General features: G+C 41.3%; 1 protein-coding gene across 1 annotated transcript in view; it reads right to left on the minus strand.

Moving 5' to 3' along the window:
* Positions 1-2,112: 2,112 nt before the first annotated feature.
* The window catches only part of LOC112068289 (stimulated by retinoic acid gene 6 protein-like), a 29,643-nt gene continuing 16,158 nt past the window's right edge, over positions 2,113-15,597 (minus strand). The window contains 14 exon segments of the mRNA XM_024135391.2: positions 2,113-3,159; positions 3,737-3,895; positions 4,692-4,855; positions 7,716-7,835; positions 8,145-8,262; positions 9,560-9,608; positions 9,715-9,796; positions 9,939-10,014; positions 10,534-10,687; positions 10,815-10,926; positions 11,240-11,313; positions 13,044-13,150; positions 13,153-13,168; positions 15,527-15,574. Of these exon segments, the coding sequence (XP_023991159.2) occupies positions 2,909-3,159; positions 3,737-3,895; positions 4,692-4,855; positions 7,716-7,835; positions 8,145-8,262; positions 9,560-9,608; positions 9,715-9,796; positions 9,939-10,014; positions 10,534-10,687; positions 10,815-10,926; positions 11,240-11,313; positions 13,044-13,150; positions 13,153-13,168; positions 15,527-15,574 (1,530 nt within the window). The 3' untranslated portion in view covers positions 2,113-2,908.

Genomic DNA, 15,597 nt, shown 5'->3' on the forward strand with positions numbered 1-15,597 from the left:
GAGGACCTGAGCCCTAGGACCATGCCTCAGGACTACCTGGCCTGATGACTCCTTGCTGTCCCCAGTCCACCTGGTCATGCTGCCACTCCAGTTTCAACTGTTCTGCCTGCGGCTATGGAACCCTGACCTGTTCACTGGACGTGCTACCTTGTCCCCGACCTGCTGTTTTGGACTCTCTCTCTACCACACCTGCTGTCTCTAACTCTGAATGATCAGCTATGAAAATCCATCTGACATTTACTCCCTTTGCACCCTCTACAACCACTGTGATTATTATTATCTGACCCTGCTGGTCATCTATGAACGTTTGAACATCTTGGCCATGTTCTGTTATAATCTCCACCCAGCACAGCCAGAAGAGGACTGGCCACCCCTCAGAGCCTGGTTCCTCTCTAGATTTCTTCCWAGGTTCTTCCTAGGTTCTGGCCTTCTAGGGAGTTTTTCCTAGCCACTGTGCTTCTATATCTGCACTGCTTGCTGTTTGGGGTTTTAGGCTGGGTTTCTGTACAACACTTTGTGACATGTAAAAAGGGCTTTATAAATACATTTGATTGATTGATTGACGTCATTTGATCAATAAAAATAATTTATTTGATGTGGATGTTTTGTGTCTTGACCCATAACTTTGCACCTTTAATGTGAGGACATGGTTTTGTTCTTTCTGGATTCCATTAGAATGACAATCACATTTGAACCCGGACAATCAAAGAGAAAGGGACTTTGCAACAACTCTTGCAATTCAATTCCGACAATTTAATCCTGCAAAATACTGTTCTTAATTATACAACTAGCTTTTTTTGCCAGAGTAGAGATGCTGAATTATTTTGTTGTTGCTTGAGCTACAGACATCTATATTGTTCTGCTAAAACTAGTAAAGGCCCAGTGCACTACTTTTGTGAGAAGAAAAAAAACATCTTAAAAATAAACATATTTTAAAATGTATATACAGTACCAGTCAAAAGTTTGGATACACCTACTCATTCAAGGGTTTTTCTTTATTTTTACTATGTTCTACATTGTAGAATAATAGTGAAGACATCACAATTATGAAATAACACGTGTGGAATCAGGTAGTAACCAAAAAAGTGTTAAACAATTCAAAACATATTTTATATTTGAGATTCTTCAAAGTAGCCACCCTTTGCCTTGTTGACAGCTTTGCACACGCTTGGCATTCTCTCAACCAGCTTCACCTGGAATGTTTTTCCAACAGCCTTGGAGTTCCCACATATGCTGAGCACTTGTTGGCTGTTTTTCCTTCACTCTGCAGTCCAACTCATCCCAAACCATCTCAATTAGGTTGAGGTCAGGTGATTGTGGAGGCCAGGTCATCTGATGCAGCACTCCATCACTCTCCCCCTTGGTTAAATAGCCCTTACACAGCCTGGAGGTGTGTTGGGTCATTGTCCTGTTGAAAAACAAATGACAGTCCCACTAAGCGCAAACCAGTTGGGATGGCATATCGCTGCAGAATGCTGTGGTAGCCATGCTGGTTAAGTGTGCCTTGAATTCTAAATAAATCACTGGCAGTGTCACCAGCAAAGCACCCCCACACCATCAGACCTCCTCCTCCATGCTTCACAGTGGGAACCACACATGCGTAGATCATCCATTCACCTACTCTGCGTCTCACAAGCCACAGCATTTGGAACCCTAAATCTCAAATTTGGACTCATTAGCACCAGAGGGACATGATTTTGCACTGGTCTTCAATGTCTATTGCTTGTTTTTCTTGGCCCAAGAAAGTCTCTTCTTTCTATTGGGTGTCCTTTAGAAGTGGTTTCTTTGCAGCAATTTGACCATGAAGGCCTGATTCACACAGTCTCCTCTGAACAGTTGATGTGGAGTCTGTTCATAATCTTAATCCATGGAAACATTTATTTGGCTGCAATTTCTGAGGCTGGTAACTCTAATGAACTTTCTCTGCAGCAGAGGTAACTCTGGTCTTCCTTTCCTGTGGCGGTCCTCATGAGAGCCAGTTTCATCATAGCGATTGATGGTTTTGCGACTGCACTTGAAAAAACTGTTCAAAGTTTTTGAAATTGTCCGCATGGAACTACCTTCATGTCTTTATGAATGATGGACTATCATTTCTCTTTGCTTATTTGCGCTGTTCTTGCCATAATATGGACTTGGTCTTTTACCAAATAGGCCTATCTTCTGTATACAACCCCTACCTTGTCACAACACAACTGATGGGTCAAAAGCATTAAAAGGGGAAATCATTTCCATAAATTAACTTTTAACAAGGCACACCTGTTAATTGAAATGCATTCCAGGTGAAGCTAGTTGAGAGAATGCCAAGAGTGTGCAAAGCTGTCATCAAGGCAAACGGTGGCTACTTCGAAGAATCTCACATCTAAAATATATTTTGATTTGTTTAACACTTTTCTGGTTACTACATGATTCCATATGTGTTATTTCATAGTTTTGATGTCTTCACTATTATTCTACAATGTAGAAAATAGTAAAAATAAAGAAAAACTCTTCAATGAGTAGGTGTGTCCAAACCTATGACTGATACTGTATATTTTTTTTTATTATGATTTTTCAGGGAGTGCTGCAGCACCCTCAGCACCTCTACTTCCCGCGGCTATGTGGCCTACTAAAAACAAACAGACCATTATGAGGTAAAAAGCATAACTGTGTCCATTTGTCCTGTCATCTTTCACAGTAGGAGTAATTATGTAGGTATTTCCCAAATTTACAATACATTAATCATATTATTCATCACATACAATACAATACATTGTAAGAGCTTGGCCTACAGACGAATTGGCCTGTAGTATCAAATGTAGCACTCATGAGCCAAAACGTGTCCTCGAAATGTGTGTAGGTCTACTAAATGTTATATCATAGTATTGTACTACACTATTTCAGGCTGCACRTGTATAAACCCTGAGCAGAATCAGTCAGTTAACGCCTGCCCATTGGTCATCGTCTGATCTGATGTAACTGTAGCGGCTGTGGCCGTCATCTCTGGTGCCTGTCCCATCTGTTCGATCTGAGAGGCCAGCAGCCAGGCTTGGACCACAGTGTCCTGGTGGTCAGTGGGACTAGAGGAGGTCCTGTTCTTCCTCAGGAGGATCAGTCGTGGGTTCTTCATCAGGGTGTAGAGGAGCATCCATCGCCGCCTGGCCCGGCTTCCACGGGCTGAATCTACAACACAGTGGTATTAGAGAGAGACTGACATTGTCTACAAAATATTTATTACGTGTCCTAGTGTTCCTATTTCAGGTCTCTAATGTCACTTGTGTGAGTTGTGGGGCGTCCAGGATCTGCTAATTTGTCTCTTTTGATCAAGTCTGTGTTGGGCTACTGAGGTTTGCAGTGGTGGAAAAAGTACATAATTGTAAAGATACCTTAGTAGAAAATTACTCAAGTAAAAGTGAAAGTCACCCAGTAAAATACTACTTGAGTTAAAGTCTAAAAGTATTTGGTTTTAAATATACTTAAGTATCAAAAGTAAATGTAATTGCTAAAATATAAATAGTCAAGTAAAGTACAGATATCCCAAAAAACGACTTAAGTAGTACTTTAAAGTATTTTTATTGAAGTACTTTACACCACTGGAGGTTAGTATGATTTGTGCTCTCAGAACCTTCTAATCGCTCAAGGACTATTTAGTCTAATACACACTCACATGATGAGAAACTTCAACCTAGAGTAAATTATATTTTAAACAGCCCATTATTTGATCTGCAGCTGTGTTCATGACATCTTGATGTTAACTGACCTGGCGAAGATGTGTTGTTGAACGTGGAGTAGGATGCTGCCTCTGTGGTCCTCTGTTGTTTCGCCATGGTGTTGGACAGGAGAAGATGGCAGAAACACACCATGACAGGGTTGTTGTGGTAGTGGTCTGCAAAAATCATCCCGATCCAAGTGCTGTAACCTRAAATAGACAGTCAAMKAGTTACATTCTATATGACATGTACTTTCCACACAATCTTTGTCCTACAAATCCTGTGAAATGCTGCCACCTTCTGTATACATYATATATTACAGGCCCTGCGATAGACTAGAGCAGTGTTTCCCAACCTTGGTCCTGGGGCCACTCCCCTGGATGCACGTTTTGATTTTTGCCCTAGCACTACACAGCTGATTCAAATATCTAACTCATCATTATGCTTTGATCATTTGAATCAGCTGTGTAGTGTTAGGGTAAAAAACTAAAGGTGAACTCAGAGGTGGTGTGGGGAGGGGCAGGACCGAGTTTGGGACTAGCGTCCTGTCCAAGGGGTGTACTTGTACACATCAAGCTGCCACACTCTACAGCAGTGGTAGGCAACCCTGGTCCTGGAGTGCTACAGGCACTTCATGATTTGGATTTAACCGACCTGGAAGACCAGGTGTGTTGAATTTAGGCAATCACTGAACTGATGAATTAGCTCAGTTGGTCAGGTGTGGTGCCTAGTTGGAACAGAATCCTGCAGGACTGAAGACATTCCAGGAACAGGGTTGCCTACCCCTGCTCTACAGARAGGAGAGATAGGCTCCTGCTCCTATGAGTCGTTCTGGCTGGCTACGCACTTATATTACAGTGATTGAATCACCTGTTTGTGTATAGCTGCACCTGTATGAGTTTAACGGAAAAACTATGGGCTTTAGTTAGAGCCTTTAATTTGAGTTTTTCTTGGTCAGGTGGTCAGGGAAAACTCTCTGGGCCCTAACTAGGTCACTAAACTGACCAGGGTCCATGGACTCGTATCCCCTCGGCATGATGGTACGGTCGATGCGTGACACCAGCCAGGTGCCCACCACACAGCTGGTCAGCAGACGCAGGATGCAGTTACTCAGGCCCATCACAACGTTGTAGAAGAAGAAGAAGTAGTTGAAGTTGTGGAACGCCTTCCTAAAAGGGGAGATACCATAGAGTGCCATGTCAACGTACACTGWGTATACCAAACATTAGGAACASCTTCCCGATATTTCGCCCTCAGAACAACTTCAATTCRTTGGGCATGGACTCTACAAGGTGTCGAAAGTGTTCCACAGGGATGCTGGCCCATGTTGACTCCAATGCTTCCCACAGTTGTGTCAAGTTGGCTGGATGTCCTTTGGGTATTGGAGCCATTCTTAATCACCACAGGAAACTGTTGAGCGTGAATAACACAGCAGCGTTGCAGTTCTTGACACAAACCGGTGCGCCTGGCACCTACTATCAATATCCCATTCAAAGGCACTTAAATCTTTTGTCTTGCCCATTCAACCCTCTGAATGGCACACATACCACAATCCATGTCTCAAGGCTTAAAAATTATTTTTTAACCTGTCTCCTCCCCTTCATCTACACTGATTGAAGTGGATTTAACAAGTGACATCAATAGGGATCATAGCTTTCACATGGATCACCTGGCAGTCTATGTCATGGAAGAGAAGGTGTTCTTAATATTTTGTATACTCAGTGTATGTATTTCCTGATATGTATGCAGAACATGCACTGTCAAAGTGGGGTCACGGCATGTGTGTGTGTCTGTGTGTGTGTTTGTGTGTATTCTTGCGTGTTCTTGCGTGTGTTCTTGCATGTGTGTGCAAACAGCTTGACTGCACATTGTCTTTGCCACACATTTATGCGTTATGAMGCTCAGCTAGTCCTGGTTTGGGTGAAATGCTGTGTGTCAACCCATAAAATCTCCTCAAGTCTGTGACCAGAGGCATATAAGATTAACTTGTAAATACTGGTTGTGTTTAACGCTTCACATTAGCTTGTGGGCATTAGCGTTCAGGTGAGAACCACTATTATTAATCCCCAGCGTTAACCCTGGGTTAAGAAAAGCTTGCGTAACTAAGGTAAACTAAAATAAATTGCTCTGGGTAAAGAAAAATACTTGTGAAAAGATCTTATGATGTAAACCAGGAAATCYAATATTTGTCCCAATGTTGACCTGTGCAGTATGATATGTACAGTACAATGGAAGCTGCTGAGGGGAGRATGGCTCATAATAATGTCTGGAACTGAGCTAATGGAATGGCATCAAACACATAGAAAACATGTGTTTGATACCATTCCACTTATTCCGCTCCAGTCATTACCTCTTGTGGTACAGTACACACGCACAGTACCAGTTAAAAGTTTGGACACCTACTCATTCAAGGGTTTTTCTTTATTTTTACTATGTTCTACATTGTAGAATAATACTGAAGACATCAAAACTATGAAATTACACACATGGAATCATGTAGTAACCAAAACAAATCAAAATATATGTTATATTTGAGATTCTTCAAAGTAGCCACCCTTTGCCTTGATGACAGCTTTGCACACTCTTGGCATTCTCTCAGGTAGTCACCTGGAAACGCATTTCAATTAACAGGTGTGCCTTGTTAAAAGTTAATTTGTGGAATTCTTCCTTCTTAATGCGATTTGAGCCATATTATCGGCAAGACGACAGCTCAAATAAAAGAGAAATGACAGTCCATCATTAACTTTCGGACATGAAGGTTAGTCAATGTGGAAATTTCAGAACTTGAAAGTTTCTTCAAGTGCAGTCGCAAAAACCATCAGCGCTTATGATGAAACTGGCTTCTCATGAGGACCACCACAGGAATGGAGCTCAGAGTTACCTCTGCTGAAGAGGATGTTCATTAGAGTTCTGCACGCTCAGATTGCAGCCCAAATAAATGCTTCACAGAGTTCCAAGTACAGACACATCTCAACATCAACTGTTCAGAAGGAGTCTGTGTGAATCCAGGCTTTCATGGTCGAATTGCTGCAAAGAAACACTACTAAAGGACACCAAAAGTAAGAATAGACTTGCTTGGGCCAAGAAACAGGAGCAATTGGACATTAAACCGGTGCAAATCTGTCCTTTGGTCTACACTGAGTCCAAATTCTGAGATTTCTTGGTCCAACCCGCGTGTGAGGTTTGAAAGGTTGATGGTCTGGGGCTGATTTGGCTAGTGACATGTTGGTGAATCATTCTACGACAGTCAAGGCACACTTAACCCAGCATCGGGTAACCAGCATTCTTGCAGTGATACACATCCCAGTCTGGTTTGCGCTTAGTAGGATATCATCTTGTTCTTTCACAGCGACAACTGATCCAACACACCTCCCAGGCCCTGTGTAGGGCTATTTGACAAAGGAGGAGAGTGATGGAGTGCTGCATCAGATGACCTGGCCTCCACAATCCCCCAACCTCAACCCAATTGAGATGGTTTGGGATGAGTTGGACCGCAGAGTGAAGGAAAAGCAGCCAACAAGTGCTCAGCACATGTGGGAACTCCTTCAAGACTGTTGGAAAAGCATTCCAGGTGAAGCTGGTTGAGAGAATGCCAAGAGTGTGCAAAGCTGTCATCAAGGCAGAGGGTGGCTACTTTGAAGAATCTCAAATATGTTTTGAATTGTTTAACACTTTTTCGGTTACTACATGATTCCATGTGTGTTATTTCATAGGTTTGTGTCTTTCATAGGTTTTTTCTACAATGTAGAAAATAGTCAAATTAAAGAAAAACCCTTGAAAGAGTAGGTGTGTCCAAACTTTTGACTGGTACTGTAAATGTGGGTGTTTTATCATGTACCATGTCCTCCCTTGAAATCCTTTAATTAAGGAACTGTTAAGCATTCCTCTTTCTTTGTGTGAACGTKCCAAAGAAGCGCACTAACCATAGATTGTAACTGGGTAGAGTTGTGATGGGTGAATGACAGGTGACCAGTAGGCTAAGGTGAACGTTAGGTCAAGAGGAATGGCCTGTATTACATAATACCGCACCTGTTGTTGAGTGCCAGAGGTTTCTTCCTGTCTGACGGTGAGATCTTGTCCTGAAGGAAGAACACTTGGACCAGCASCACCTGTAGTATAACCAATCCTATAACGATACCTATGGTCAAACTGATAGAGAGAACGTTACTTCATACAGGATAAGGAAACTCACACTGCTTGGATATGCATATATACCAGGGAATATGTTACGTCGACGCACAATGGGTAAAGAAATACCAGTGATCAGGGACATTTTTTCATATGAACTGAGAGGCTCCTTGAAAATGTTTTATTTCTGAATAGTTAGAGCCTGTTTAAAGCAGTGAAAGGGCCGGTTTCCCAAATCCAGATTAATGCTAATCCTGGAYTTAAAAACACTTTCAATGGAGATTCTCTGTTAATCTGGGTCTGGGAAACTGKCCCATAGGGTACACTTACAGAATGGTTCCCATGTTGGTCAACATTTCCAACACTCTTCCATTTTGGATGGGGAGGACAACTCCGTAGGTAAAGAGCAACGCAAAGACGAACTGGACAAAGTGAACAATTAGAAAACCTGGAAGAAATTGGAGAACTTTCATATAGAATGCATTTATTTATCTTTTACCAATCCAATAAATAATTATTCACGGTCACCTCCAAAATGATTGGCACCATTGATAAAGATGAACAAAAATGACTGTAAATAATACAAATACTGCGCTATACTGTATCCCCCCCAAAAGTGACAATTGCATACTTTTATACTAATACAAAAGAAATGTTGATCTAAAAAAGATACCTGTCAATATTATTAGCAACCCTGAAGATTATTATAAATAAAATCAAACTAAATAAAATCTGCATTAACATTCTACTTTTTAAAAAAGTATCTCAGTTTAAGGAACTGTATTATGGCCTTCCATGGCTTGCTATTTCACTGGGGTATAAAAATGAGGTAACACACGTGCAAAATCCCTTRRTCATCCATCACCATGCAGAAAGGCAAATAACTCACAAATGAAAAGAGACAACTGGTTGTTGACTTTCATAAATTAGGCAATGGGTACCAAAAAAAACCTGAAAAACCAAGTATACCACTTACCACTATTAGGGCAACAATTACAAAGTTTAAAACCACTGGAAATGTGGTAAACTTGCCTGGTAGAGGACCCAAGTGTATCTTGTCCCCACACACAGCGAGGAAGATGGTTCGGATGGCATCAACAAGTCTTGGGGTCACCAAGCCTCCAACTCAAAAGTTAGACGCCAACTCCATGCCAATAGGCTATTTTATTGAGAGCAAACAGCAAATGTAAACTCCTGTTGTTTGCTAAACGGCATTGGCACTTGGATTGGAACCGGGTGCAATGGCCATCGCAGTCTCCGGACTTGAAACCCATTGAAAACCTGAGGTTTGAATTGAAGAGGGCAGTCCATAMGCGCAGACCAAAGGATATCAAGGATCTGGAAAGAGTCTGTACGGAGGAATGGTCTAAGATCCCTACCAATGTATTTTTCAATCTCATTAAGCATAATAGGAGAAAGGCTTAGTGCTGTTATCCTTGCAAGGGGAGGGCGCACAAAGCGTTGAAAACAGGAGTGTAAATCATTTTCACAGATATCTTTTTGAGATTTAATTTTATTACTTAACCAAAATATTTTTCTCTGAGCAATTGTATTAGCATAAATTAGTATTTTGTTTATCATATAATATATCTCTGTATTTTTATTACTTMTTTTCTACAGTATTTTTTGCTCATCTTTATCAAGAGTGGCAATCATTTTGGAGGTGACTGTTTATGTCTCATCCTATATATCTCCTTATAAGTMTGTATTGTATGGGCTGAAAGGAAGAGGAAAGGTTGTCTTACCCCACAAAGTAAATGCTATTTGCCATCCGGAGTATCTTGTGATGGCAGCCTGTATGTAATGTTACAAAATATGACTCTTAAATATTTTGACACTACAAATAACATTCCCAATCATTCTGTGGAACATTCTGGAATTGGAACGCGCTGCTACTCACCACACTGACTGCAGAATTGGGATTATGGAACTTCTCAGGAAGAAAGCTCTTCTCCCCAGCCCACAATCTCTTCAGATGTTTCCTGTGACAGGGCGAAAATTATAACAGCAATACTAACAGATACTGTTAATAATACTAACAGATCATACATCATTTACATAATCTATACTGTGTATATACAGTATATGGAATATTTTGGAATAACTGCATCAAACAGGACATACCGGTAACATGCTAACACATGGAATGTGTATGACACAGACGTTAGGCTGGCAAAGATGGTTGTGGCTAGCCAGGACTCTGGAAAATCAAACAAACAAGCTAATACGTGAACTATGCAGACTGGTGAATGATAATTGTACAGATATTCGGGCAAACTCTGCACTCTTTGAAAAAAGAGTTCCAAAAGGGTTCCGAAAGGGTTCTTCGGCTGTCCCTTATGGAGCTGTTCCCTATGGAGCTGTCCCCTATGGAGCTGTTTCCTATGGAGCTGTCCCCTATGGAGCTGTCCCCATAGGGAGCTGTCCCCTATGGAGCTGTCCCCTATGGTTCCAGGTAGAACAATTTGGGTTCCATGTAGAACCCCCTGGAACCATGTAGAACCAGATAGAACCCTCTGGAACCATGTAGAACCAGATAGAACCCTCTGGAACCATGTAGAACCAGATAATTCTACATGGAACCCAACAGGGTTCTTCAAAGGGTTCTCCTATTTGGACAGCCGGAGAAACGTTTTAGGTTCTAGATAGCACCTTTTTTCCTAAGAGTGTGGGTGCGGCAAGGATGCACACACACAATAGTGTAAACCATGCTCCTTACTTCTGGCAACGTTAGTGAATTCCTCAAATTGGGGGATCATGGCTACAAATATCTCTGTCTCATTGCAGGAAAAAGCCAGCTTCTTCAGTTGGTCTTTCAGAACATCCAATCTATCAAACGCATAGTCACTGAGACTATAGTCAGCCAAAGTCATCTGTGGAAGGASAGACGCACCCAAAGCACACAGTCAGAAGCACACAACAATATGTCAACTAAAATACATAAAATAAGTGTAAAATAACACATGAAAAACCTAATCCCTCCCATATAACAAGGCTAACCGTGTATAARCCAATCAGGGATATGATGGATGTGCCGATCATTCTGTTAGGGAACTTGAAGTGGGGRTCCCAGTCATAGACCCTCCTCTGGAACCAACTGGTCTCCAGTTTCCTATCAAAACGATTCCGGAATTTAACGAAACCATTCTTAACACTCCATGAAAAATCTTTAAGACACACAACCAGTTCATGCTGAATGMTTGCATGACCAACAATGAAATGTGAATGATTGTCACGTGTTGAACATAGTTGGCCTAATTTTGAAACCAGGCCAATGGTGGTGTATTTATCAATGGTGTGACAGGCTGTTACCAATGATTTACTTTTATATAACCACAGAATATATCATATTTATATGTATGGCTATGGCTATGGCTGTATGTAGGGCTAGTGAYGAGCCAGTGTTTCTCCTACTGTTGTCCTACCGGTCAATAGGGCTCCTCCTCAACAACCTCTGTACATGCTTGGCCTGGTGACACTGGATTAGCTGCTCTTGGTCCTGAAAGAAGATTCTTGTCAACAGACAAACTCATCATTCATTGGATGGTTGCTCCTCAAAGTCGGGCATGTCTAAAGACCTTTTGGMATGCTAAAGACCAGTAATGCTAACCTAGACCTCTTCCCTTGTAGTGACGGCAATTTTTTGGGGCATGATCTGAAGTTCATGATATCTATAGTTGAAGTCGGAAGTCTACATACACTTAGGTTGGAGTCATTAAAACTTGTTTTTCAACCACTCCACAAATTTCTGGTTAATAAACAAACTATAGTTTTGCAAGTCGGTTGGACATCTTCTTTGTGCATGACATAAGTCATTTTTCCAACAATTGTTTACAGACAGATTATTTCACTTATAATTCACTGTATCACAATTCAGTAGGTCAGAAATTTACATACACTAAGATGACTGTCTTTAAACAACTTGGAAAATTCCAGAAAATTATGTCATGGCTTTAAAAGCTTCTGATAGGCTAATTGACATAATTTGAGTCAATTGGAGGTGTACCTGTGGATGTATTCAAGGCCTACCTTCAACTCAGTGCCCTCTTTGCTTGACATCATGGGAAAATCAAAAGAAATCAGCCAGACCTCAGAAAAAAATGGTAGACCCTCCACAGAAGTCTGGTTCATCCTTGGGAGCAATTTAACCAAACGCCTGAAGGTACCACGTTCATCTGTACAACAATAGTATTCAAGTATAAACACCATGGGACCACGCAGCCATCATCATCTGCTCAGGAAGACGCGTTCTGTCTCCTAGAGATGACGTACTTTGGTGCAAAAAGTGCAAATCAATCCCAGAACACAGCGGCTTTGTGGATGCTGGAGGAAACAGGTACAAAAAGTCTATATCCACAGTAAAACGAGTCCTATATCGACATAACCTGAAAGGCTGCTCAAGAGAAAGATCATACTTTTTGGGAGAAATGTCCTCAGGTCTGATGAAACAAATCAGAACTGTTCGGCCATAATGACCATCATTATGTTTGGAAGAAAAGGGAGAGGCTTGCAAGCCGAACAGCACCAATCCCAACCGTGAACACCGGGGGTGGCAGCATCATGTTGTGGGGTGCTTGCTGGCAGGGGGGACTAGGGCACTTCACAAAATAGATGGCATCAGAGACCAGGATATATGTGGATATATTGAAGCAACATCTCAAGACATCAGTCAGGAAGTTTAAAGCTTGGTTGCAAATGGGTCTTCCAAATGGCAGAACCCCAAGCATACTTCCAAAGTTGTGGCAAAATGGCTTAGGACAACAAAGTCAAGGTATTGGAGTGGCCATCACAAAGCCCTGACCTCAATCCTAATAGAAAATTGTGGACAGAATGAAAAGCGTGTGCGAGCAAGGAGGCCTACAAACCTGTCTCAGTTACACCAGCTCTGTCAGGAGGAATGGGCCAAAATTCACCCAACTTATTGTGGGAAGCTTGTGGAAGGCATTTCACATTCTTAAATAAAGTGGTGATCCTAACTGAGACTAAAAGAGGGAATTTATTACTAGGATTAAATGTCACAATTGTTGAAAAACTGATTTTAAATGTATTTGGCTAAGGTGTATGTAAACTTCCGACTTCAACTGTAAATCTCATTTGAATATGAGTCGTAAATAACACAAGTATGTATTCATCATATCTGATATCGCTATTGAGATTCATTTCCCCATTTCACTGACACAAGTCCTCAAACGGATGTGCTAAAACTATTTCTCCAACTGAAATTCTCACCTCAGTTTCAAGCTGGAGTCGAATCCGAACAGCTTTGACCAGCATGTACGTGAACCCGCCCAGGAGGAAGACGAGAGATAAAATGGTCGGCCACTGGTAGACTAGCTCTGGTGACTACCCAGTATCTACACGAGTACAAGTTCAAATTCACATGGCAGTCATAGACACAGAAATACATAGGCCACAGCTTACTGTAGAAGAGTGATGAATGACTTGGAAAATATGGTCAGGGATATAGCATTGAATGTAGTAAGTGAGAGGAATAACTCATTTGGCATGTGTGATAAAGATATATTATTGAATGCAATAACATCACATACTGTACTGGGAACTTATTGTGAGATGAATGGCTTGGGAAATATGCTAAAGATCATACAGTGTATAAGCATTTGAACGTAATGACAATGCTAATAAACGGATGTAAACCTGCTTTGTGAGTGGCATTAGCATCACGACAGGTATTCAATGCCAATAAAGTTAGGATAAGACATATTTTGTCTGCTATCAAAACAGGCTTTTCTGTTTTTCTGTGCTATCAATCCCGCCGATGTCGGTAACACACAAAAATGGATTCAACACATTCATATCACACACACATCATATTGGTAGTTTGTCACCCCTTCCCAGAAGAGTGCATATCCACTTTTTATTTTCACCTTGATAAGTGCTACAGTCAAGGCGACCCCCAGTATATCCAAGGCAGGTGGGTTTTGAGCCCTATTTTGTTGTTGTTTTACTTACACCAATTTATTTCTTTTTTGTGGGGGGGGGGGGGGCTTGCCTGTTTGGCATGTTATTTTTGGCATTAATACGTGTCACATATAAGTTTGCAAACATGTAAAACATCTATTATCAACTGAGTTAATAAAGGTGCATACAAACATGGTCTCTTTTTGTTGTTCTTGAGTAAGGCAGCTCCAAAATGGAGGTGTTTCAGCCTAGCTCAGTGCTTTCTGTGGTGGGGCAAGCCAGCAGAAAATACGGAGCGTTGCGCAGTGATTGGCTCAGTGTTCATCACTCATGGGTGACTTTATACGTCACTGGCCAAGAGTAAGAAGGAGACATTGACAATTCTAGCCTTTCGGTCTGCTGCCATAGAGGTGCCCATCCAAGAAGGCTCAAGGTCCTTGGCACAGATAAAATGACGTCAAATCACGTTATATCTACCGTAGCTTTGATTGGATCGTATCATGTCAACATCATACTTTCACAATCTTAGCTAGCAGTCATCATCATGAATCAGTTGACAATCTACTGGCAATCCTTTTTTAATCCTTGTCATATGAAGAGAATTATAGATAAAACGTATCGGTGCTCATCGGCCATTGAACATTACACAACAAGTTGGAAATCGCAAATTCAATGAGTGGTTTGGAAGAATCAGTGAGAGTGGCTGTGTGGTCCCAAATCTGGGATTAAGGGGCTCATTTCCAATTTTAAAATTATAAACATTCAACATTGGCCATGCTGTCAATGAAGCATGATTTGTGCCGCACTCAAAAACAACTGTTAACTCGGAGGACCACCGCGCCACCTTCCTGTTCAAGTGAGCCGAGCGCACACAATGTGAGTCTAAAATGTATTATATGCTGCTTCATAAATTATGTAATATGCCAGGGAGATATGTACACTGTAGCTAAGAAAGTAATTCTAAGTGTATGTTGTGTAGTAAGATGGTAGTAGTCCATGTGCCTCACCCTAAAAATTTGGTATATTTACCCTCTTAATTTTGTCTACTGTTCCTACTGGTGTAGCCTATAACCTGTTTAAGAGAAATGTAATCATTGAATTATTGTAAGAGCTTTCATTGTCTGCTTATATGCCTTTTATTTATCCTACGGTTCTGACTTGGTGTACAGGGAGAACACTGTAAGAATGGCCCATGTTCTGAATTCTGATGCTGTACATTTCAAAGTGCTAACAAATAGTTATAAACGACTACGTCCGTCCTAGTTCGCTCATTAATGTCTTAATCGAAATTACGGATGGCTTTTATCCGCTTGTCGTCCCTTATGCCATAACTTGTACCATTTCAATTGTCATTAGAAACACATTTGTTTAGAGTAAGTCAGCCATATCAGCAATGTTTTTTTTTTTAAAGGCAGTAAAGGAGGCTGAATAAACTGTTTCGCTGCCAGACAAGGCTCCGCTGATAGCCAGCAGTGGTAAGGTGTTGGGACTCTGCTGTACTGTATGTAGGCCCTAAAAGTTTGTGGGAACCATTTGTCACCGTTATAGTGCAACTAATGTCTTGTTTTAGTTTGTGTTGTGTAGTGGCTTTGCTGGCATGCATCCCACTTTTTTTTTTTCTTTGCCCACAAAGATTTACATGCTAAATATCACCACTAGCTACAGTATCCTTGCTTGCAAGCAGTACTATGTTCTAAACCTCATTGCTATACACCTGTTATACCACATTGTTTGAGTATTCTGAATTGGCGAGGGTAAACGATATGTGTTGGCGGTGTTGAATACTCACCTACCTTACCAGTGGGACACATCACTGTATCCCACAGCGTGATGATGTTATCCTGCAAATAAAAACCAACCAGGC

Source organism: Salvelinus sp. IW2-2015, unplaced genomic scaffold (assembly GCF_002910315.2).
Source record: "Salvelinus sp. IW2-2015 unplaced genomic scaffold, ASM291031v2 Un_scaffold356, whole genome shotgun sequence".
In the NCBI taxonomy this organism is placed as follows: domain Eukaryota; kingdom Metazoa; phylum Chordata; class Actinopteri; order Salmoniformes; family Salmonidae; genus Salvelinus; species Salvelinus sp. IW2-2015.